Raw genomic sequence first — 24,603 nt, 5'->3', positions numbered from 1 at the left:
TATTCATTCTTAATTTATAGCTGCATTCTCTCACCTGCAGCTTGAATTTGTTTACGTGCTTGAAAATATGAAAGTCTTTCTGTGCAACCTAGAATGGTTCCCCTGTAATTATGGTGGAATGACAATGGGGAGGTGTTTCAAGCAGTGTTCAGTGTGTTGTGGAGTCTGCCCCAGCACTGATATTGCAGTGTTTGTGGATTAACAGGTTCTGCATTTATGTTAATCTTAATAAATTTGGAAACACCTTCAGTATTTTGTTTGCAAAGTGGAAGCAAATACATACGTGTCACCTTAGTATTAATTTTGAGAACACTTTGTTGTGGCTTGCATAGCTCTTACAAGAGAAGCGTTTGTCTGGCTGACATAATTTCATATGTTCTGCTTGCTTGTGGGTAGAGTCTTTAAAATTTCTTCAGTAATTATTTCTGCTGTTATGTGTAAATCCCTTAATATCATAGAATCATACACAGGTGTTGGAAGGGACCTCTGGAGATTGAGCTAAAAGCAGCTTCTCTACATTAGGTTGAGCAGAAAAGCCCTAGACTTGAACAGGGAGGTTTTTTGGTTGTCTCAATACCTGTGAGCCTTCAAAAGGTTCGTAGTGAGGGATGTGATCTGGAAGATGGATTTTTGTTGAGTTAGGCTGTAGTGTTATAGACTTCTGCATGTCTTTGACTGTCAGGAAGTTTATGCAAAACTTCACATACTGCTGAAGATAGAAAGCAATGTTCTGTTCTGGTTTGGTCAGTGCCAAATGTTTCCTCTATTAAACAAGGAAATAGGTGTTTAAAAAAATAATAATAAACAATCTGGAGCTCTTACTGTGCTCTTTCAGAAAGTTTTCCATTTGGGAAAACCTCATGTAATGAATTTAGAGATAGCAGAGCTACGAGTGCTTGTGAGCAGCATGAAAAACTTTCACTGCAGAGCTACCGGATAGCAGCAGTAGGATGGTGTGAGAACCACCAGGATGAAAGACTAATCCATCACAATGAGGTCATATTCTGTAAATACATAAAGAAAAATGAATGTCTTTCTGATGACTGAAACCACTTCTACTTCCCATTTGAGCCATGAGTTGGAAAAAAAGAATAAAATCTGTTGGTAGTGTTGCTCTGAATATATTGTGGTAGGTTTGCTCATAAATGGTTTGCAGTTCAGCTGAGCTCAGATGGATTTGTTGTCTGTGTGATAGTGGGTTTGTTGAAGTTTTTCCAAGAAAATGATGGTGAGGTGTGCACATCTTTTGTGGTATTGTTTACTTAGAAAATATTTTGAATGAAGCAGTTAGGAATTCTACCATGTTCTACCAGCATGCATTTATTTTGTAGTATTGCTGCTATCTGAGGCAAGAAAGAGGAATGGCTGACAGCCTTTCGGCCTGGCTGAGCTGTCTCTTGTTTATTTGCTGGATTTTATCTTAGGGCTTGTTTCATGTGGCTTGTTTAATATGGCTGGTTGCAATAGCATGGGAATAGATTGAAGGCTTAAATGCTTCTGTGCAATCCTGTTGTTAAAGTCTTACCAGGTACCCATCAGTGATGAATGTTAATAGTCTGCCTTGCTGATGCAGCATAATGTGGTATCTTTTCTCTCACAGCAGACATAGAATTATTTAAAACCTTGAGTGAAGATAGTAGTAACCTGCGAATGATCAGTGACAGGTTTTTGACTCATCAACTGTAGAGCTGTTCCAGAATACTCTGCCTCTATATGTAGCAGTCATGCTTCATCACTTAGTTGAAGAAGTTGAAAAACAAGTGAGTTTTGAACCTGGTTTAAAGGCTTGTGTAGAACACCCCATGTTCTGCTGGAGCCTTCAGCTGTGCTGTTTTGTTTATGAAGGAGAAGCTGCTCTTTTTCTTCACCTGTAAATAATTGCTCAGGACAACACCAACTGTTTGGTTCTGTTTGTTCAATGAACTTTGAAATCAAAGTCATTAATCTAAGGATTGTTTTGACTTCTCAAAAAGTCACTTTTAAACAGACCTGCAAAATATGTAAACTCTTCTTAGGCCAAATGTTGCTCTAATGAAAAGCTGTTTGTTGATACTGGTGATTGAGATTTCACATTATGTTTTATAGGGTTTGTTTTGTTAGGCTGATGTCAGATGTTGCTTTTTTTTGCTTCCTGACTTACAGGAGGACTTCTAAATGCTTGTTAAATGAAATGGTTAGTTCTTACATGTTTTTTACTCTTTTAAAAGCACCATAATGTGAGCTGGATTGCTCACATTAACCCACTCAGGAGGAGTACGTACTCAGCCTACTGCTTGGTCACAACTGTGATTTTATTTTTTCCTTTATCTCACCTTGGAAGTAGTTTTGCAAATTACTGAGCAGAAATGTTTTGCTCAGTGTCATTACATTGCAGTGCAGCAATTATGACTTTGTCCTATGGATCCTTAGTTTTTTTTCCGGTCTATTTGTTAAAGCTGTTTAATGCTCTTAACAGTCCCTAGAAGCTAAACCTGGACTTCAGTATTCCCATATTCTGTCTTATGTTTGCTACCCTGCATTATGCAACTTCTGTGCATGCTTTCATCTTAAATGCTGCTCAAACATCTGAGGTCACAGGTTAAAATGATCTGATGAGATTCTTCCTTTCTGGATACGTCTGGTTGATACGATTGCTTTTAGTATTCTCATTTATCAGTGTTCACTGGCATATGATTGCCCATGCTTTTCTTTTTATTGGAGTAATCCTGATCTTCTGTTAGTAGAATATTACTGTTCAACAGATCTGATAAGCTTCCTTTATTTTAATTTTAGCTGAAACAGTTGCTTCAGCTCTTTCAGTGCAGAAGACAGGGTGGAACTGCAGGCAGAGCTGAGCAGACCAGAGGTTCTTTCAGGACTCTGAGCACAGAATCACACAGAAGGGCCCAGGTTGGAAAGGACCACAAGGATCATGAAGCTCCAACCCCCCTGCCACAGTCAGGGCCGCTAACCTCCACATTTAATACTAGACCAGGCTGCCCAGGGCCCCATCCAACCTGGCCTTGAGCACTTCCAGGGAAGGGGCATACACAGCCTCTGTGGGCAGCCTGTTCCAGCACCTCACCACTCTCATTGTAAAGAACTTCCTCCTGACATCTAACCTAAATCTTCCCTCCTTCAATTTAAAAACATTTCTCCTTGTCCTGCCATTATCTACCCTTTCAGAAAGTTGACTCCCCTCCTGTTTGTAGGCTCCCTTTAGGTACTGAAAGGCTGCAGTGAGGTCACCCTGCAGCCTTGTCTTCTCCAGGCTGAAGCACAGTGCAGCAGCTGCTCTGGTAGAGCTACTGTAGACATGGCCAGCATCACAATCTGCTCTTCCAGGGCTGTGCCATGCAGTTGGGCTCCTGTGTGATGTTGCCTCTGGCTTGTGCATGAGTAGCTCATGCCAGTGGCATCTACTGAGAAATACTTAGTGGGCAGTACTGGGGAGCTTGGGGATGAGTTAAAGCAAGCTTCTTAGGTATCCTCTTGAGTCTGAGGGAAGCACGTGGCACAATTTACTGCTGCTAGTTTTAGCTTTTCAAGATTGAAGTCTGTTTTCTTTGAAATCTGGAATGAATAAATTTGCTGCATCCGAGAATGCTGCCTTTGGTACTTTAGTTCCAGCCTAATCTGCTTCGGCCTGGGTTCATCCTACAGTTCTACCTGTGGGGGCATTTGCTAGAACTTCAGCTCTCAATTTCTAATAGTATTGAGGATTATAGATTAAAATTCATCAAAAAGAAAGCAATCAGTAAAAAGATGTTATGAAGTTGTTCTGTTTCCTTTCATTATAGAAGTTCCCTACTGCTGATATGTAGTCCTAGTGTAGTTCTATACTTAGGGTAAGCCACTTTCTTCAGAAGTCTAGATGATTTTTTTTAAAGGGCCCTTCCATTGATGTTTTACTGAATGGAGCTATGGATTTTTAGATTGCTTGGAGCCGATGCTGCTAATAAATAATTTAGGAAGGAAAGGCCCTCTTGACCTTTTTTTGCCTTAATGTTTTTATTATGCAAGCATATGAGTGTCGCTGCAAACTTCCTGGGACAGAGAACGGTTTTGTTTGTTACTCTGACATTGGTGAGTCAGAACTCACTCTTAAACTGTCATATTTCAAAAGAACCAAAAACCCTGCATCATTTGTATGGCTCACATAGAGAACTGTTGAATCACTTGGCTGGTATTCAGGAACACTTCACAAATGGGTGTTAACGGTATAACTTCAAAGGAAGCATTAATTGCTGAAAAATAGCAACGTTAAGTAGCTATAGGGAAGTTAGATGCGCAATAGATAGCGAACAGCAACATCAGTTAATGTATGAAGATCCTGAATGCCTTGAATACTTTTTGGGGAGGGAAAACACAAATGCTAGATATCTCTTCAAAATTCTGCTTGTGTGTAGTACGTGGTACTAAAACTCTTCAGGATTTAAACTTATGGAAGTTTTAAAGAGATACAGGGCATAATGTCCACCAGAAATAGCAGTTCAATTGTTTGTGTAATTGACTGTTAGACACGGGACTTGCTTCAATACTTTGTATGCCTTTTATTAACCTCCACTTTTCCCTTTTTGCAGTAAAGCACATAGATACTCAGCCTGGAATATAACAGCTCCTGTGACTTCTCAGTGTTTTCTCAGTGTCTAATACTGAATATCCTCACTTGCTTAGGTTGGATATCAGGAAAAACTTCTTTACTGTAGGGGTTATTAAGCACTGGAATAGACTTCTCGGGGAGGTGATTGTGTCACTATCCCTGGATGTGTATAAAGACTGTTTGGATGTGGTGCTCAGGGACATGATTTAATGGAGGGTTGTTAATTAGGGTAATACGGTCAGGTTGCAGTTGGACTCGATGATCTTTAAGGTCTTCTCCAACCCAAGCAATTCTATGGTTCTTACTCTTAAGGGTTGTTTGGGAATTAGCTTTTTCATTTGGGTAAAAGATCCTTTGTACTTGGACTTCAACTTAGGTTTTTTTTCCTATGTAAATATTGACATCCCCCCCCCCCTTCTGAATCTGTAGTGCAGCACTTCAGCTTCCTTGAAATGTTTGGTTCAAAGCAAACCTGATAGCTCTCTGCTATGTTACTTGAAGCCAAGTCTTTAGACTTAGCCTTAAGGAAGTAGAGATGCTGGGTAATTAACTATGCTTCTAGATGAGCATGTGAACCTGAGCTTAACAGCATGTTTGGATGAAGTGCTGAAAGCTAATACAGCTGCACAGCCTATCAGTTATGGTGGTATAAATGCATTTTTCTCAGTGAACAGAGGATAAAAAGTGTTTCACATGCTTTTGGCAGGTGTGTAGCACAGTCCAAGAAAGCTTTCATATCAGAATACTACCCCTGTCATGAAATTATATCATAGAATGGTTTGGGACCTTAAAGATCATCTAGTTCCAACCCCCTGCTGCAGGCAGGGACACTTCCCACTAGACAAGGTTGCTCACAGCCTATCCAGCCTGGCCTTGAAATATGCTTAATACAGCTTTGAGTGTAGCAAGTAATATGTAATACTGTCAAACAGTATTGAGAAATGACATACATTTGTGAAGGGCTTAGTATAACACATGGACTATAAAGATCGAATTTAGCTTCAGAGGGATAATAGGAAAGCAAGAGAGGAAAAAAGATCCTGACTGATGCTTTTCCTACAGTCTGTGGTCAGAAAGGTACTTTTGTAGCAGGCTACTACTAGATTTGCTTTGTTAGAAGAACCAGGATAAATCTGTAGCAGTGATAGACCACCACTGCAGTTTGCCATGCAGTTTTAGCGTATTTTTTTTTAGCATTGGCAATGTTAGTATTGGAGTTTGTGTCCACCTAGCATTGAATCTCAGTTCATCTGCTGATGCCTTGAAACTTTGTGAAACATGATCTTAGCTATGATTTATTCTCTACGGCTTAGCCATCTGTTATTTTTACTGAGGTAAAAATCAAGTTTTACTGCTAAAAATTTCTTACTGTTCTTTTTTTTTAATGCCCACAACATGTGGGATGTATTTGACTTGCAGTTGTGTATTGAACTGGGCTTGTTCTCATATTTTTAATGTGTACTTCCATTTCTAAGAGTAACCAGCTTTTGGAGTTGATTTCAAGCTTGTAACTGAAGCAGTAGAGCAGGAGTGTCTGCAAAATGCCTGAGCAGTGCTGTCTTCAAGCTAGGTCCTATTCTCATCACTGTGATGGGATTGAGAACATGCCTACCACAGTCCACTTCTGGCTTGCACAAGGCCCCAGTTGGCCATACTTAGCAAGGGAGATCCCAGTGTGATCTTGAACTTTGTGAGTAATTTAAACACTTTTCGCTGTGAAGGTAGCCAAGTGGGTTATTCTATGAAGAATGCTAAAGTCTGGGTGCATTATGCTTCATAGGCAGTACGGCAATTCTGTGTGAGCTTTCTTTGATAGTGCTGCAAGCCTTATGGCTTCATGAGGTAATTCTTTTGTGAGGTTTCCTTACGAGCTGTGGTGTACCAATCTAGTACAAAGAAAGTAATTCAGGTTCTTAGTAGAAAACTGGTTTCTTAGTACTTGGTGTTTGGAGTTCTTAATAGGCAGAAACACACAAGTGTTGGAAAGCTGCAAAATCACCTTTCTTATACATAAAAATCCGCTATGCTTGCTGCCAAGGCTGTGCTTATGTGTAGGGGCCACTCAGTAAATTCCGTGGGAGCTGAGCAGATGTTGTTGATTCCTTACTGGAAGTTGCTGGTGAACCTTGTGCTCTTCTGAAATCTTTCCCTGCATTACTGAGCAGTATCAGTTTCAATCTGAGATGGATACCCCAAACGCAGAGTTTATTCAGCAGCTGGTCTGTTACTAATCTTTTCAAGTCCCATTATCCACAAGATGTGAAGTTTACTTAGTTCGTCTTCCATTTGGATAGTGTTTGACTTTTGTCAACTCCAGGCCTTTCCTGACTTGGTGATTCGCTACCTGTCTCTGGCTGTAGATGCTTTTCCCCCATCTATTTCCCGACTGTCCTGATAACTCTTTCTATTTCTGTTCTAGCTGGCATCGGAAGTTAGCATATGTGCTTTCACCTCTCTTTGCTGTGGTGAAGCTAGGAAGTTAGGTTGCAGACCAAGAGGCATGCCTCTGCATTTGTCTCCTGATTTAAAAAAAATAAATAATCTATGAGCTGTTAACCTATTGAATAAACCTATGACAGAATTTTAGGAGGATTTTTTTCCTATTACCTATTGAATAAAAAGTAGTTTTTCTTAGCAGCTGCTTATCTTTATCTTCATCGATGACCTTGATGAAGGGATAGTGTCTGCCCTCAGCACTGGGAGGAGTCGCTGACACACCTGAAGAGTGTGCTGCCATTCAGCAAGACCTGGACAGACTGGAGAGCTGGGCAGCAATAAACCAGATGAGGTTTAACAAAAGCCAGTGTAAAGTCTTGCACCTGGGAAGGAATAACCACAGGTATCAGTACAGGTTGGGGCATGACTTGCTGGAGAGGAGCTCTGTGTAGAAGGACCTGGGAGTCCTGGTGGACGATACATCGGCCAGCAGTGTGCCTTGGTGGCCAAGAATGCCAGTGGGACACTGGGATGCATTAAAACAAGCATGACCAGCAGGTCAAGAGAGGTGATCCTCCCCCTCTACTCTGCCATGGTCAGGCTTCACCTGAAGTACTGTGTCTAGTTCTGGGCTCCCCAGTACAAAAATGACAAAGATCTCCTGGAGAGCATCCAGCAGGAGGCCACAAAGACGTTAAAGAGCCTGGAATATCTCCCGTATGAGGAAAGGCTGAGCGACCTGGGTCTGTTCAGCCTTGAGAAAAGAAGACTCAGAGGTGATCTGATTAATGTTTATAAATATCTTAAGTGTGGGAGTCAAAAGGACGTGGCCAGCCTCTTTTCAGCAGTCTGTGGGGACAGGACAAGGGGAATCGGCCGTGGTGCATAGGAAGTTCTGCACTAATATGCAAAGGAACTTCTTCACAGTGAGGGTGATGGAGCACTGGAACAGGCTGCCCAGGGAGGTTATGGATTCTCCTTCTCTGGAGATATTCAAGACCTGTCTGGGCATCTACCTGTGCAGCCTGCTGTAGGGGGTCTGCTTTGCAGGGGGGTTGGACTCAATGATCCTGTAGGGGTCCCTTCCAGCCCCTACGATTCTGTGACTCTGCGGTCTCTGCAACATAACATTTAGTACTTGGCTGAATCAGAGTTGCAAAATGTATGAAAAAAAAGTTTTTATAATTTCACTACTTGTTATGTAGTAAATGCCTTGACTTGTGCCTGTTAGTATTTTTTTTGTATCAGTTTTAAAATCCAAACCTTGAGAATCGTGGTCAGGTGGGAGCTCGTATATTACAGGTCATCTACACGAAGCGGGAGAACAGAGGTGATGCCCTCTGAAGCTGACAGTTGGTTCTGTATTCAGATACTCTTGTGTCTGAACTGAGGTGCGTCTGGAAGTACAAATTTAATCATGTAAGGAATTCATCACACCTTCAATCTGACATCCTGCCACTTTAATGGATGTTCAGTGATGATTCCCCACTGACTACTAGAGATGTACAAATCTTATTGATTTAGACCGTGCTTTATTATACAGCTTTGTGCAAACATTAAAACTTATAGTATGATGTGATATTTGATTTTTGCGCTATACAATTTCATAACTGTCGGCATGCCAGTGTAAACAAAGTTCATAGCATCAAATGTGCTCAGTCTGTTTTGCATGGAGGCATACTGACTGGTACTAAATTAGGATCTGAGGATGCTGGTGCATGGCCAGCTGAACGTGAGCCAGCGCTGTGCCCAGGTGGACAAGAAAGCCAACGGAATCCTGGCAGAAATAGTGTGGCCAGCAGGACTAGGGAGGGTCCCCTTGTGTGTGACACTAGTGAGACCATACCTCGAATTTGAGTTCAGTTTTGGACCTCTCACTACAAGAGGAATGTGGAGTTGCTTGAGCCTATGCAGTGTGGTGAAGAGACTGGAGAACAAGAATTAGGAGAAGCAGCGGGGGCAAAACTGGAGCTGATTAGTCTGGAAAAAAGGAGTCTGAGGTGAGAGCTCATTGCTCTCTACAGCTACATGAAAGAAGGTTGCAGTGAAGAGGGTATCTGGACATGAGGAAATGGCCACAAGTTCTTCCCAGAATCCAGTTTAAACCCCTGCTGGCAGAATCTATTCACGGAGAAGGTGCTCAAGCATTGGAATGGGCTTCCCAGGGTAGTAATGGAGTCCCCATTCCTGGAGGTATTTAAGAGACCTGTGAATGTGACACTAAGGGACATGAGTTAGTGATGGGACTCCATAGGTCAGATTGTTGGTTGAATTTGGTGATCTTGAAGGTCTGTTTCAACTTAAATGACTCTATAATTTTGTGAAAAATATGCCAGCACAGGAATCCACTTCCCATCTTCTTGTGTGTTCTTTGGTACTCATCTAACAGAGTTAGAGCTTTTGTAGTTGTTTCCCTTCTGCCTAATGGCTCTAAATGTCTGTCCAGCCTTCCTTAGCATGGGAGTCTTGGAAAGACTATGTGTGTTAATAATCAGCTTTCACTCTTCTTTTTTTTTTTTTCACTCAGGACAAACTATGTGAGCATCAGCACGCCTTTCTTAACAGAGTGAAGTGCTCATGATTATAAATGCAATATTCTGTCTGAAAAGATGTAAAGAGCTGATCAGTTGGTGATTTTTCTGGTAACTGTATCAGTTGGAAGCTTAGAGGTGTATGTATAACAATCAACTAATGCTTTTGGGAAACTTTTTTTTTTAAAAAAAATCCCTGCCTTTGCTGCTATAGTGTTTTTTTACTGTTACTTTCATATTTATTCATATCGTATAGTCATTCTAACGAGTTTAGACTTGTCCTGATTGTTAATAGCTCGGTGAACTTAGTTAACTTTCAGTCAAAATCATCTTAACCGGATAGCGACTACACAGACATCTGGTTTCAGGTAGAAACTTCTGTGTTGTTAAATGTTAGTATTCTTCTATTTGATTTTTACACCAGTTTCCTCTTATTTCAGGAAATGAGCTTTTTGAAGGCATATTTTTTGTTGAGTCTGACTGGTTTTAAAAACTTTAGGTGTGAAAGAATGTATTTTCATAATCTGTTCTTCTTTTGAAACAGAGTGGAGGCCAAGAACAGAGTGCAGCACTGGCTGTAGGTAAGAACTGAAACTTAACCTGCTTGAAAACTCCCCTGAATTGAGACTATATAATATGGGCAGGAAAATGAACCACATCGAATACCAAGAGTTTTCTCTTCAAGTACTTCTTTTCCCTAAGCTGTAAAAGCTAATTCTGCAGAACTGTTATGTTTATGTTGAAGAATTTGATCTCTAGCTCGGTAGAGAATCATAGAATCACCGAGGTTGGAAAAGACCTCTAACATCATCCTATCCAACTGTCCATCTATCACCAATATTTCCCACTAAACCATTTTCCTTGGTACAACGTTTAAACACTTCACTACCACCTATCTGGGCAGCCCATTCCAGTACCTGACCACTCTCTCAGAGAAGAATTGTTTCCTGACATCCAACCTGAATCTCCCCTGCTGCAACTTGAGACCATTCCCTCTAGTCCTATTGCCAGTTATATGGGAGGATGACTCCCACCTCACCACAGCCTCCCTTTGGGTAGTTGTAGAGAGCTATGAGGTCCCCCCTGAGCCTCCTCCAGACTGAACAATCCCGGCTCCCTCAGTCGTTCCTCATAAATCTTGTGCTCCAGAGTCCTCACAGCTTCATTGCCCTTCTCTGAACACGTTCTGGGGCCTCAGTGTCATTCTTACAGTGAGAGGCCCAAAAGTAAATATAGCACTTGAGGTGTGGCCTCACCACGGCTGAGTACTGAGGGACGATCACCTCCCTGCTCCTGCTGGCTGCATTATTTCTGCTCCAAGCCAGAATGCCATCAACCTTCTTGGTCACCTGGGCACACTGCTGTACTGCTGGTTCATGTTTAGCCTAGCATCAGCCGGTACCCCCAGGTCTGTTTACTCCACACAGTGTTCCAGCCACTCTGCCCCAAGCCTGTAGTGTTGCTTGGGGTTGTTGTGGCCATATATATGTCTCTGTGGTTAAAGATTTTAATTATGTTGCAAGTGTTCAGATTTTTGCTCCTACAGTACCTCACCACACAGTCTAGTAATGATTTGAAGAATCGTCATTGTAGCAATGTGAGGAAATCTCACTGTTTCAAAAAAGGGATTTTTAGTGTGTATTTAAGCAATGCTTGTGATGAGTCAAGGGGGAAGAGTTTTGGACTGAAAGAGGGAAGATTTAGACTAGATGTTAGGAGGCAATTCTTTACTCACAGTGGTGAGGTACTGACACAGGCTGCCCGGAGAAGTTGTGGATGCCCTATCTCTGGAAGCAGTCGAGGCCAGGTTGGATGGGGTCCCCAGGCAGCTTGACCTGGTGGAAGGTGTCCCTGCTTTATGGCAGTGGGGTTGGAACTGGGTGATCTTTAAGGTCCATTCCAACACAAGCCATTCTGTTATTTAAAATTTACCTTGATAGATCATGTTTAAAGTTCTTGGAAAACTTGAATGCAGAAATAATGTTACTGTTTTTTTCCCAATATTGATTTTGTATCTTTATTAATGTTTAACTTCAAATCTTTCCTGAGCCATGTGCCTTAAACCAGAGACCAGGACCCTGAGAAGGTTTGTAAGTCTGAAGTGGTGGCAAATGCTCATGTGAAGGTTTTTCCCTTACATAGTTCTTACTATTTCTGCTTACCTAAGCTACTTCATGGAGTTTGTATTATATTTCATGTTTATTGTGCTGTGCCAGCGTAGCTATCTTTCATCTGTCACACTGGAAAGGTAATGCTCCCAATTGTGAAGTAGTATTTATTTACCTTACGGTTCTGATGAATCAGTAAAAAGCTCTCTGAATTCTGAGGAGATGATTAAATTGATTTGTCATCAGTTTTGTTGACACTAGTGGAAAACATTTGAGTTCCATGTCCAAAACTTTTAATAACCCATTGAGAACTGAAGAATATAAACTATTATGTCACTGAAATAATTGTCCTTGATTTTCATACCTGATGCATATATTGTATTTGTACAGAAATAATTGTTTTTCAAAATCACTGATTTTGTTGAGATTTGTATCAGGTTTTTTTTTGTTGTAGCTCTGAGGAGAGCTCACCATGATGCTAGATCAGACAGTCCCTTGAACCTACTGTCTTGCCTCTTCGGAGTTACAGAATGACTCTAGGATCTGGACAGGCATGCTGCAGTACTTTCCCAGTTCAGAACAAATGAGCAGAAGAACGTTCAGTGCTAGCAGTAGTAGCAGGTTCACTTGGTAGCATTTACATCCAAAGTCATGGGTAAGTGTGTTAGCAAAGTTACCATTTCAGCTAGTGCAAACCTTTAGAGCATGTATGTGTTGGCAAAGGGTACTATCTTGCCAAGTATGCTTTCTTCAGGAATTGCCCTTTTATTTCCCTCCGGATGTGTGCTCTTGCTTTTGTTCATTTTTTTCACGCTCACTTATTCCTCTACTAGGATGATGCTTCAGCTGCTCAGGAAGGTGATCATCTCACAAAGCTAGCAAAGCTCAAGGGCACTGGTGGGAATGGTACTGCCTGCAGGAGGAAGGCTGTCCAGAGAACAGCTACAGCGTATGGCAAGAAATTTCTATTTTCTTTGAACCAAAGATATTTCTGGTGTTGAAGGGAAATACCTTACAAATAGAGATGTTGTTGGCCCCATCAGCAGTGGCCAATCGAGTGTCTCTGTCTGTTGTTTTAACCTTTTCCAGCTGTGCTGAGACAGAACAGCTGTTATATGTTTGACAGCATCTTAAACCAGCTGGCTATCAGCAGTGTAAGGGGCTTGAAGGGACTGGCAAAAGCGCTACCCAAGCAATGCTTTCAGTGGGAAAATGCCAATAAGATAACAATGGTAAAGTTTTGGAAACTGTAGAAAGCCTCAGAGAATGAGACAAATCTAACCAGATGGCACTTCCTAAATAAGGTTAAAAGTAGAAGCTCAAAATCTAGTAAAACTTGAACCCTTAATGCAAGCAGATGCATAGGGAAGAGCAGAAATGAGGAGAGAATATATTTGTGATGGTTCTAATGTATTATTTTCAAGTATTTTTGAGTCAGATGTAATCATGAACTATATTCAGTTTTCTAATGGTTGTCAGTTCAAGATATGTCCTTGTTTTCTCCTAAAATTCCTGCAGGCTTCTAGTACCCTTTCCCTGCAAATCGACCTGCATAGGGAGAGCCATCAGCTTGTTATTTATTCTTTTAGCCTAATTTCTTCTGGTTTTGTTCAGTGTAACTGGTGCACACTGAGTCTGCATTTTGCATCTTTGTGTTCCCCATATCACCAGTGATTGGGTAGTTCTGTATTTTTCCCAATTCAGAATGTTTTTTTTTCAGATGAGAAGTTAAAGACAGCCAAGCTGTTTCTTACATTGAAGTCATACCAGAGTTTTGATCATTGGTGCCCTTCCTCATTAACATTTTTCCTGTTCTTCCATATCCTTAAGGAGACTTAGGGTCCAGAATTTCCTTGTGTGTGTTGCTGATTTAATAGTGAGACATACTGATTTTTTTCCTTATTTCTGAACAGTAGTCGGCGTTTCTTTTAGCTGCTCGTGAGCTTAATTACAAACCTTAATTGCAAACCTTATCTAAATTGAACTTGACTCCAAGGTCTCATTCCAGAACTGTAATAGCCAGCTTGCAGTTGATAATCTTCAGCATGAAGCTAGGATTGTTTTTTCCCTTGATTCATCACTTCATACTTAGACAATTCAGTTTTATTGTCAAGTGGCACTAGCCTTGTGAGGTTCTTTTATATTTTGCCTGCTACATAATTTCTTGCTATCCTGGGTAGCAGCATTGCTAGAGAACGTTCCCACTTTGCTGCTCTGATCCCTCCTAGGTCATCTGCCAATGCATTGGACAGCATTCCTGCAGACCTCTGCTGACTCCTCTCCATTGTGGGAATTGGTCGCTTATTCCTGTTCTTCGTTCATTCAGACTGTTTATTCAGAGATCTTCTTTCTCATCCTACAGTTTCTCCTAATTTGCTTTAAAAGCTGTCTTTTGAGTAGTTCAAACAAAATGGCAATCCAGCTGGTTTGTGTTTGTTGGATTACTGTTACCTGACTGGTTCAATTAATTGATAGCTTTCCTTGTAGTCATATCACCGGAACAGATCTTTTTGTAATCTGTAGTCCTCCTGTGAAAGGATAAATTATTTCTGCATTCTCATAGCTAAACCAAAGAGGGCCTCCTCTGAAGTTCCTACTGATTTTGAGACTTTAATTCCCTTTCAGTCAAACAGGTAAATGAATTGTGGTGCAGTTGGTATGATCTTGAAGAATTCACGGATGGACTGGTGCAGGAATCAGATCAGTACGTAGTATTCTGCATATACCTGTACTGATCTTTCTGGATTGCAGGTTGTATAATATCACTGGAAAACAGCAGACATACCCCTGCAGACGGCGCTGGGAGGTGATTGGAGAGTACAATAGAAAAGCACAGCTGGAGGAATCTAGACCTAATATGATGTGTATCTTCACACTTCCTTTCTAATAAGGGAAAAAAACCTGAGGTGTTTTAATAGCCTTTCATGTTTATCAAACATACTTAGTCTGACTGATATCTTGGAGAAAGAAAGTTTTATAGGCTAATCTGAAAGCTTTCCTGAAATGCATATATCTGTCTTTCCAGTTATGTGGTTTGGAAGGCCAGAGGGCTTCTTCCTCCTCAAGAGTCCAGAGCAAGTGTGTCACTGAAATGAATTATCAAACTGACAGTCAGCGTTGGCTCCATACACACAAGATTCACATTTCTGTACAAAAAATCTTTTTCAGATAGAATATGTAAAAGAATATTTGTATCCATCAGCTTGATGCCTGGGTAATACTATAGAATGAATCAGAGTCATAGAATGGCCTGGGTTGAAAAGGACCACAATGATCATTGAGTTTCAACCCCCCTGCTGTGTGCAGGGTCGCCAACCACCAGACCAGGCTGCCCAGAGCCACATCCAGCCTGGCCTTGAATGCCTCCAGGGATGGGGCATCCACAACCTTCCTGGGCAACCCGTTGTATCACCACTCTCTGAGCGAAAAACTTCCTCCTAGTATCTAACCTAAACCTCCCCTGTCTCAGTTAATATCGTAACATTAGTGTAGAATATGTGAGCCGAGGCACTAAAGGGGTTCTGTGTGGTAGTTCAGGGTCAAGCTGAAAAAGAATGTTTAATTGGAATGTTAAGAGCAGCGCAGCTGAGTGCACTCCTTGCAGTAGTACGTTAGATGGCAGTAGTAGCCAGGCTGTTTGATAGCCTCAGAGGAAATCCAGCTTGGTTACTGCAATCTATGGCAGTCTGATTAACATAGATGGGAATTTAGTTACTTTGAAAGAAAACACATTTCCCCATTAAAAACAGAATTATAGCGGAGTGCATTTTCATAAATGCAGCACTAAAATGTGGTGGATCAATTCTTTCGGGCTTTGAAGTTAGAGATTGAAGATATCTTAAGTGTTGAAGTAACATTTACAGAATTGATGTTTCTGTAGTGCTTCTTTCTCTTTTTCTTTACACTGAGATGAAAATCTGGCAGGGGTAGGACTTGTGGAGGAGGCTGTGTTTTAGCCAGGTGGGGTCTTTGATTTGTTTTTGGCGGGAAAGGAGGGAGAGAGGGCGAAGGAGGGAGTTTGGTAGCTCTTGAACTATGTAACTATGTAAGCTACAGGATGGTAGCCTTGGTATATTAAACTTAGGCATGTGGTAGCATAGCACAGTTTTAATACCATCTTTTGTACAATAAACTTGCTTGTAAAATAAGTTAGTAAATTCTACTAATCTCTCCTTTGAATGTGGATTTTTGTTTTTTTTTTTCATCCTTATGTGCCCTTCACATTTTCTTTCTTAAAAGAAAGCTGAGATACAAACAAACAAGCTTGGAAATCAGCCAATTGGGCCGTGGCAGTCCCAGCTGGTTAAGTGCAGTATTTGGGCTGGAAGGGAATTGCTGGCTCCCTGTCATGAAGGCTTCTGAGATGTTATGGGCGCGTTTGTTAGGAGCTTGCCCTCATATGGCAGATCCTGTTGTATGGCAGCGACCTCTGTTGGAGAAATTACAGCTCTGCAAAAGACTGCTAAGATGATTGCAAACCAGAGTGTAAACTGCACTCAAGTGTAAATAGGTGTAAACAAAGTCTTTGTTCTTCCTGACAATTGTAAGATAATTTAAACATGGTGTTTCTCAGAATTAAGTTTGAAAGCAGACTGACATACTTCGAAAAAGGGAAACACATCTGATGATGATGATGATTATTATTATTATTTTTTTTTACCTCTAGACTTTCTCTTGGAAGAATTGCTCAGTTACCAAAGAGTAAACCAGAGTAGATTTTCCAGAGCCTGGTCTCTCCCCTTTTCAGTCTGGTTTGCTTTTAAAATAAGAATAATCTTTTGAAGCAAATTAGGTTTGACTGTGAAATTTTATGACATGCTTACCTGATGTGAGCTATGATAAAATAACAAGGTTATTCAGTATCAGCCGTGCCACTAAAATTTTCCTGAATTAACAAGGCTTTAAGGGTGCCTTTTCTAAAGTAACTGCAGAGTCTTCAGTGCCTTTCCTTTGATTTCCTCCAAGTGGAAAAATGAACTGAATAAACACTGACCTGACCATATTTTACAATCCTGGTTTCAAGGAATGTGAGCCTTTTTTACTAGACTGTTTTCCCTGGCAGGGCTCCGTTTTCTTGATATGACAGATTTTTAACTCATTTTTGCTCAGAAAACAGCTTTGTTGATGATGTGTGATCTTCAAGAAGTAGCCTCGCTTTTAGCTGAAGTAGTTAATTGTACCAGTGTCAGCTTAGCCAAAACGCCTGACATCAGAGGCAGCCCTGGACACCTTTTAAGTTGTGCTTTTATTAAATAGCCTGAATACTTCCTTTCCATACAAAAAAAAACATTTTCTATTTGTAAGTACAAGATATTTTATGGCTATTCAAACCCCAGAAATCCAGTGGCGTATGTTTTTTCCTTTTCAGTTTAATAGGGGGAAAAAAATCTGGCTCATTTCATTGACGAGTGATATGTTGAAGAATCTCCACTAGAGGTCAGGAGTGAAAAGGAGTACGTGGATCTTTGCCTAAGTTAGATTGAAGTAAGCTGCAACAGTTTGTATAAAACTAATGAAATCCTCTCTAAGTAGATTGTCTAGCGATGAATGAAATAGCTTGTTCTATGTAGAATTGTGACTGGAGTGGCACTTTCCATATGTTTGATTCAACAGAGAGAATCAAATGCCAGGATCAAACTGATCCGTTTGATATTAATAATATTAATATAGCTATGATGAGTCTTGAATATGAGACCATCTTCAAAAACTAGCTCATTTCAAATGAATAGTAACAGACTTCTGATTCTAAGCTTGATAGTTTTCACTTGCTGGTTGTTTTTTTTCCCCAGACTGAGTGATAATGAGTATTACTTCAATAATTATTTACTGTCTGGGTAGTGTTATTTTGGGACTTTGTTTAATGCCAGGTTAAGCACCGTGATCACTAACACTAGTGGGGATTAGATTGTGTCAGAAGGTATCTGTACTTCCCTGGCACTGGTCAGAAAAGAAGTAAGTCTGCACTGGATTGGGAAAAACATATTTGGATCCAAGGGAAATATGAAGTCTTCCTGAAAGGAGCGATTCCTGTGGTGTAGTTCACAAGCCTGTCTCCAGCTCTGCAGCCTTTGCTGGCTTTTAAGGTTGAGGGCAGATGTATTCTCACTGACTGCAAGGCTTAACTGCTTCATTGGAGTAGAAAATAACACTGGATCCAATGGGCCATCCGCTTTGCAAGCTCATGTGTTGTTGCTAAGGGCTTCCTTTGATTCCACTATTGTGGGCAACCACTTATTCGCTGGCTTTTTCCTGTTGCTGCCCAGATACTGTAGGCAGGGAATGTTCAGTAAGCCTTGAAGCAATTGCTGGGCTAATGGGATTATTATTCTGGAGAAGCATTACAGAGGGACATCCAGTCTTAGTCGCACTAAGTTTATAGCTTCATATATAGCACTTAGCGTCATGTTGTGATGTTGTATTTTTCACACTGTGTCTTTCACTTAAAATTTTACCAAAAATCTTTCTAGATGAGAGTTTTGTACCATGTACATCCAACTGAAAATTCTACATCTGTGTAAGAAAATGTTTGTACTTTCTGTTCTTTGCATATGGTGTTGTGCTTAACTTCTTCCCCTGTATTCCAGAGTGTGGATAGAGGGTTTTAACAGGGTACTGTTTTGGTGTTCTGAGTGTTTACTTGTAAATTTCATTAAAAGAAGTCATGGGAATAGTATGTGCTTTTTCAAAAGGAGAACAGGTATTTTCTTGTAACAGACATTCCTTGGTGATACAAATGTGTTTTTTCTAATGTTTATTTAACTTCTTATTAGTTTGGAAGCGTGCTGTCTAACAGAGAACAAAGCAAAATCCAAAATGTCACATGATAATCTTTCTAGTGTCTTACATCTAACGATCAGTAAGTTTTCCAGCTGTTCACCAGTTGCAGACAGGATCTTTGTTAATGTACACTTTTTCTTTCAGGTGAGAGGGGGGAAATGTCTTTGGTGCTTGCCTGAATTAAGTTGCGTTGTGGATTTCTATTAAATTTCCCCTGGGCTTAGATTAGGGTAAAAAAAATATTGAAATGTGTCAGAGATGTTTTCAGCATGAAGGGCATGCGTGCAAGACTTGTTTTGAAAATATGCCTTTGCTTTCCGCTTGTCTGATCATGACACTACACTCAAAATCATACAACCCCACAAGGCTGTAATGGGCCAAATCACTGTAATCAGATGTGGCATTCCGTATGTCTTACTCTGTGCAAGTAGGTCAAGTTTAACCCATGTTCTTGGCTAGTGCTCCGATTTCCCACAACCTGCTCCACGTGGCTCGCGCGTTGTGCTGGCATACACAGTGTGCCAGGTGGGTCCTGGGCAGCTTCACAGGGATGCTCAGCTTTTGGACCCAAAAAAGGAATGTAGTTTTCTTCAACTCTGATTTTATGGTAATGGATTCATGTCAACAGGAAACTTCAATTGTCTGATCTACCGAATCTTACACTGCTGGTTTTCCTAATGAGTTAGAAACGTTTGACTAACGTGCTTCAAAAAGTTAATAAAGACCCCTGAGAGGAGGGAAAAAAACCTGCTAATTTATAACCAAACTTTGTTCTGAATGAGAGTAACAAAACTTGACTCAGCTTGAGGGTCTGAAACTGTGCAAGAACAAATAGGTAGTGATGCAAGCTGTACTTAGGTCTGGACTTTTTGATGTTATGATTGCAATGAGTGAATTTCCTTCTTGATAATGTTATCATGGATTTTGTGCCAGTGACACTGGAATGATTGTGGATCAGAAGGTGTTAACGCCCACAAAAGTCACCTCCAGTTCTAAGTCAGCTGTTCGGCATTGCAGCAAAACCAAACTGCAGGATAGAAAGTGCAATCAGTAGTAGTGCCTGCTCTTGGCTTTCGCCTTTATATGGACTTAAGACTGCTTGAGTATGCTTAATGCACAAGAGAGGTCTGTTAAGAACTTTATTACTCAGACATGTATGTACAGCTTTACATCCCTTTGTATTCCTCCAGCATGTAGTCTTATTGCTGTCATAGTTTAATTTACTCTCATTTTTTATTTCTTTCCTGTTCTGAGAGAGATGGTTCACTGAACTGTTGCCATCAGGTGTATCAGTTAGATCTTTTTGCTTCATTCTGTTTTATATCTGTTGGTTAACCTTATCCCTAGAAAACAAATGATATCTCAACATCAGCAAACTTTTCTGGGAGGTGAAGGTTAGAGTGAAAGTACTTGTGTGGCAAAACTGAATATCACTTTAGGAACTGGTAGAGATTCAATTAAATGGTCTGTTCTGCAGTAGCTATATACTTTTCTATAACTGTACTAACTTGCCCCAGTCTGACATTCGGAAGTAATGGTATAAACAGTGGATAACGTCTGTGACCCTGTAAACTGTTGGGAGACTGGTTAATACCAAAATAAAGGCAGAACTACACAGAGGAATTCATACAAGGTATTGAAACAATTTTTGCAAATGGGCAGATGTTGCAGCTGATAAACTGAAATGTGCCAGTAATTTCTAATTTTAGGTGTAGCTTAAGGTCTCTGTAGGCTCTTAATACCCTTTACTTTCATTTGCTACTTGTCTGTTAACATTGGAATTGTGATGCTTAAGGCACTGTTTGAGATTTGGCTCTTGAGTCTGAATCTACAGGCTCAGGTGGCATTAGGCAACAATTCTGCCATTGTAATGCCCTTGTTGAAAGTGTTTAGAATGTCTATTGCAGCATTTTCTAGATTATGAACACCCTTGTTGAGATGTGGGCCAAGTGACTCTTTCAGTCCTTTGCTTCAGAATATGCTCGTGAGATACAAAAAAGTGATTCTCTGCTTTCTGGCACTGCTTGTTTACACAGTGTTGGCAAAGAGCTGCTTGGGTAAGCTCTGGAATAGAAAGCTGTAGAAAAGTATTTGTTTTGATAATCTATTTTTAAGATGAGTCTCGACTGAACATCCTAACCTAAAACTTCCTTAAACAAAGGCTGAGAGATGCGATCTGACTTCTGAATGAAGTTAAATGATTTGGAAACAGGACTTTGCTTTTCTGACGTTTCAAAGAAGTCGAATGCACGCAAAGGAGCGCATGCAGTGATGAATTTTGATAAGCAGAAACCACTGTAATCAAAGCTGCTTTTCTACAGATCTAGATTTGTACCTGTTGCTTGGTCATTCTGCAGAAGTTGTTAGATTAATGTTACTCATTTGGCCCTGAGTAATTTTCAAAAATCTAGGGTTAATTCACTGATTCTCTACCTTTTGTATCCTGAAAAACCAATCACTTTCTGATGGTTTGTTTTTTCATCTACACTGGTTGCATTTTCTTTGGGAACTCAAGAAATCTGGCAGCACAAGTTGTAAAGCCTTGGTCTGCCAACCATTTTGTTTAGGCATCACCTTGCTTTTTTTTTTTTTAATTCCTCATAAACTCACAATTCTTACATACTGCTTCCCTCCAAGTAACCATCACTTTCAAAGCAGAAGACAGAGAAGACACTGACTGACATAATTAAACTAATTTGAAGCTTGCTTTTTAGATCTTATGCTGGAGTCCAAATGTTTGACTGATGGCTTATTCTTAAAAGATTTTAAATCAGTAATACCTTGAGTTTGACTTGCAGCAGTACCTCGCTGAATTCCTGATATTTCAGGGTTCTGATTTTAAGTGTTTTTGTCTTCTGTAAGACACTGGAGAGTTATTGAAAAAACTGCATCTTCATGAAGTGGTATTTTCATTGTCCTACTGAAAACTGGAAACATACTCATGTTTGAAAATGTCTTATCTGACCTAGATTAATCTAATGACTATTTAATTTTCCTTCTACTTTTCATTTCTTTTTAGCTGCAATGTGACAGCAAACATAAGTAAGATGAACTGTTGCAACTTGATTCTTTTTTTTTTTTTTGAAAGGTTTAACTTGTATTGGACTTGTAACTTTACTTCATTTGATGGGAAGAACTGTTCATTGGTCACAGATTACTGCTACTGAGACACTTCCCAAATTTTGTTTTGAATGATGGGGAAGAGAGTCAAAATCAGGCATAAAGCAACACTAGTCTTTTTGAGGTCACTGTTCTCCTAAGTACCAATGGCTTTTATTGGCTGTAGGTTGCAGCAAAACAATTGCTCATCCTTGGTAGCATAATACTTAAGCTAAGAAGGAGATGGCAATTCAGAACTTCATTTTTGTTGAAACTATTACTCTTCATATTTTCAATAATCAATGAGAAGAAGAGAAGAAATGCACTGTTTAGTGCACATCCACTACATCCCACCAGAAGGTGATGCATCTGCAGTGTGCAAACCTGGATGGAAGTCCCGCTCCACCTAACCCAGGCGTGTACTGAAAATAGGAAATGGTTATTGGAACTAAATTATTTTGCCATTTTTATTTTTAGGTTTGCTGGCATGGGTAATCTCATTAAGGTGCTAACCAGGGACATAGACCACAATGCAGCACATTTTTTCTTGGATTTTGAAAGTAAGTCTCTCAGCCCTTCACAGCTGGTGCATTTGAAATGGTATGAAGAGGGTTGCTTATACCTGCTGCAATGAAGGCTAGGGGACTCAGTTGCAAATCTGCAAATTGAAAAAGGGTTGCATGTGGTTTGGTTTTTTTGCCTTTGTTTTTGTGTTTTTGTTGTGTTTTTTTTTTTCTCAGTAGGAGCCAAGCCACCATCATGCTACTGTGTAAATTTTCTTTTCTTGTGCTTAGTCATTTTGGGTCTCTGTGGTCAGTGATGTCCATCCATCTGCCTGCAAATCAAGTAATCATACAATGAAAAATTCTGTCAGTATGCCATGGTAATCTGTACTGAGCAGTTGTTCTCTGTAATCCTGTCTTATATACCAGCAAGTACTAAATTTTTCCTGATTCTGGTTTATTCATTCATGGTGCAGTTAATGTATATTTTTACATCAAAAAGTCCAATGTAGAACTGCCTGAACTTCTTAAATGTTCTAGGCACCTTGTGTAAGAGAACTGGGGATTACCTGTGTTGGCATTTACTGCACAATGAAATGATGCATCTTGATTGAACTTTCTGTGATGATCATCTCTCAAAATTATGAGAGCTGACAAAATTAAAACACTTTTCCTCTGTCCCATCAGGTAAAATCCTGTAGTGTTACAACCATGTCAGTGCTGGCAAATACGGTATTAGCCCTCAGTATGGTACTCCTGCTCAGGACACTGGTGCTAAGGTGTACCGGGACAGAATTAGTCACAAGACCTCCAATTGGAGTTGTGCCCCTTTCTCAAAGGGGAGGCTGTGAAGATGTTGATGTACGTCACTTCTGACAGGAAAGCTGCATTGCATCTCTGGGATCACCAGCTGGACGGCCCCGAGGTGGGCTCTCCTCCCCCTGGCAAAGAGGGAGCCTGAAGGACGGGTCCATGCCTGATGGAACTCCTTGGTCTTCTTCCCCACCACTTCAATCGACTATATTTGGGCTGTTCCTTCTTATAAAGGAAAATTTTCTTTTCTCTCATTCTTGTCTTGGCAGGTACCTTAACATGGGGAACCTTCTTAAAGTTTTGACATGCACAGACCTTGAGCAGGGGCCAAATTTTTTCCTTGATTTTGAAAGTGAGAAGATGATTTTATATATCTATTACTCTTTGCCTGCAGTAGACTGCATTTGTCATGTACTAAATGTATGTTTTCACTTTGCCATCTTTCTAACAGCTTTGCATGCCTGAGCTATGAAAAGTTCAGTGAACTTTTGACAAAAGTAATAATCTAAATAACCCAAGATTCTAAAAAGTAAAATCTTTGTTTCCAGGAATACTTTCAAATTACATTTTATGGCTGGAATCTGATATAGTTCCCATTTTAAAACCAAAATTCTGTTTAGTTTTTAACCAAAAGTTTGAAAACAATTTTTAAAAGAACTTGAATTCTTTGAAGGCATTCTGAAATTACAAGGAGATATGTGTCTTAAAGAAGGACAAACTAGGAAATCTGATTCCTTCTTTGCACACTTCCAGTATGCCTCTAGATGCTGAACGCAGCGTATACTGATTGGCTCACGACAGCTCTTCATAGCTCTCCAACATCACAATGGTAGAGGTGTGTATGTGAACCTTACTTGATTTGGCAGTGAAATTTGACAGTAAACCTCATCCCTCCTTAAGAGAGGGCTCAGCAAGTGCTGTAGAAGTCAAATTGCTTTTGAAATTAAGAGAGGTATACCTTTGATCAATGCCAAGCGTTCAGGAAGGTTCACATGCTGTTGGTATTTCTGCTTTTAGTTTTTGTTGCATGATACAATGTAGCCTAAGAATGGCAGGTAAGTGGTGTTGGCTGCTGCTATGCATGTTTAATCACTTTATTTTGGGATGTGCTTTACCCCAGCTGTGCATCAGCTAGCATAAAATAAGAAAAATAATGTTCAAGTGCATTTTAACTTGCAACAAAATACATTGGAATACTATAACAACAACAACAACAACAAAAAAAACACCACAAAGTATTATGATATGTATAATACAAGATTGATTATCTTTTCTTTCCCCTAAATTATTTTTCAGTTGTTTGGTGAAACAGTGCCAATTGGTTATATTATTTCTAACATAAAAGAGAATGCTTGGAGAAATATGGTTATGCTTTAATATCATTTTTGGTTGGAATGTTTCTAAACCCTTATCCTCTAGTGTTGATTTCATCATCTGTATCTTCTGAACGTTTAGTTTACTGGATGACAGTAGCCATACAAGTTAGCCATAAAAGGAAGATGAAATCAAGGGCTGCGTTCAAGAACTGGAGAACAAAACTTATTTGAGAACATTTCAAGTATCACATAATTTCTGAATAGAAGTGACATAGTGAAGCAGGGAGAAATGGTGCAGGAGAATATTGGAGCATTGGAACTCCAGCTTAGTCTGCAGATACGAACTGTTTAATAGGACTACACATTAGTTCAAGGTAGCTGAATACAAGAGGCATAATTCTAGAATCATTTGTGATGATAATTGCTGCTAATTTTTTA

At 40.1% G+C, this 24,603-nt stretch overlaps 1 protein-coding gene across 33 annotated transcripts in view; it reads left to right on the top strand.

The window, feature by feature from the left end:
* The window catches only part of FAM49B (family with sequence similarity 49 member B), a 96,739-nt gene that overhangs the window by 57,149 nt on the left and 14,987 nt on the right, over positions 1 to 24,603 (top strand). For 9 of the 33 annotated variants that reach the window (XM_046929389.1, XM_015283137.4, XM_046929306.1 and 6 more), the window contains 2 exons: positions 10,094 to 10,130; positions 23,119 to 23,201. Coding sequence is in view for 27 of the 33 variants with exons in the window: in XM_015283137.4 (XP_015138623.1) it covers positions 23,129 to 23,201 (73 nt within the window). In the remaining 6 variants the exon portion in view is untranslated. Of the gene's footprint in view, positions 1 to 10,093; positions 10,131 to 17,033; positions 17,142 to 22,010; positions 22,094 to 22,723; positions 22,962 to 23,118; positions 23,202 to 24,603 lie in introns of all 33 variants that reach the window. The other 24 variants (XM_046929423.1, XM_015283140.4, XM_046929401.1 and 21 more) reach the window with 11 other exon arrangements.

The sequence above is a fragment of the Gallus gallus genome, chromosome 2 (genome assembly GCF_016699485.2).
Source record: "Gallus gallus isolate bGalGal1 chromosome 2, bGalGal1.mat.broiler.GRCg7b, whole genome shotgun sequence".
NCBI lineage: Eukaryota > Metazoa > Chordata > Aves > Galliformes > Phasianidae > Gallus > Gallus gallus.
This window is presented reverse-complemented; position numbering and strand designations above follow the sequence as displayed.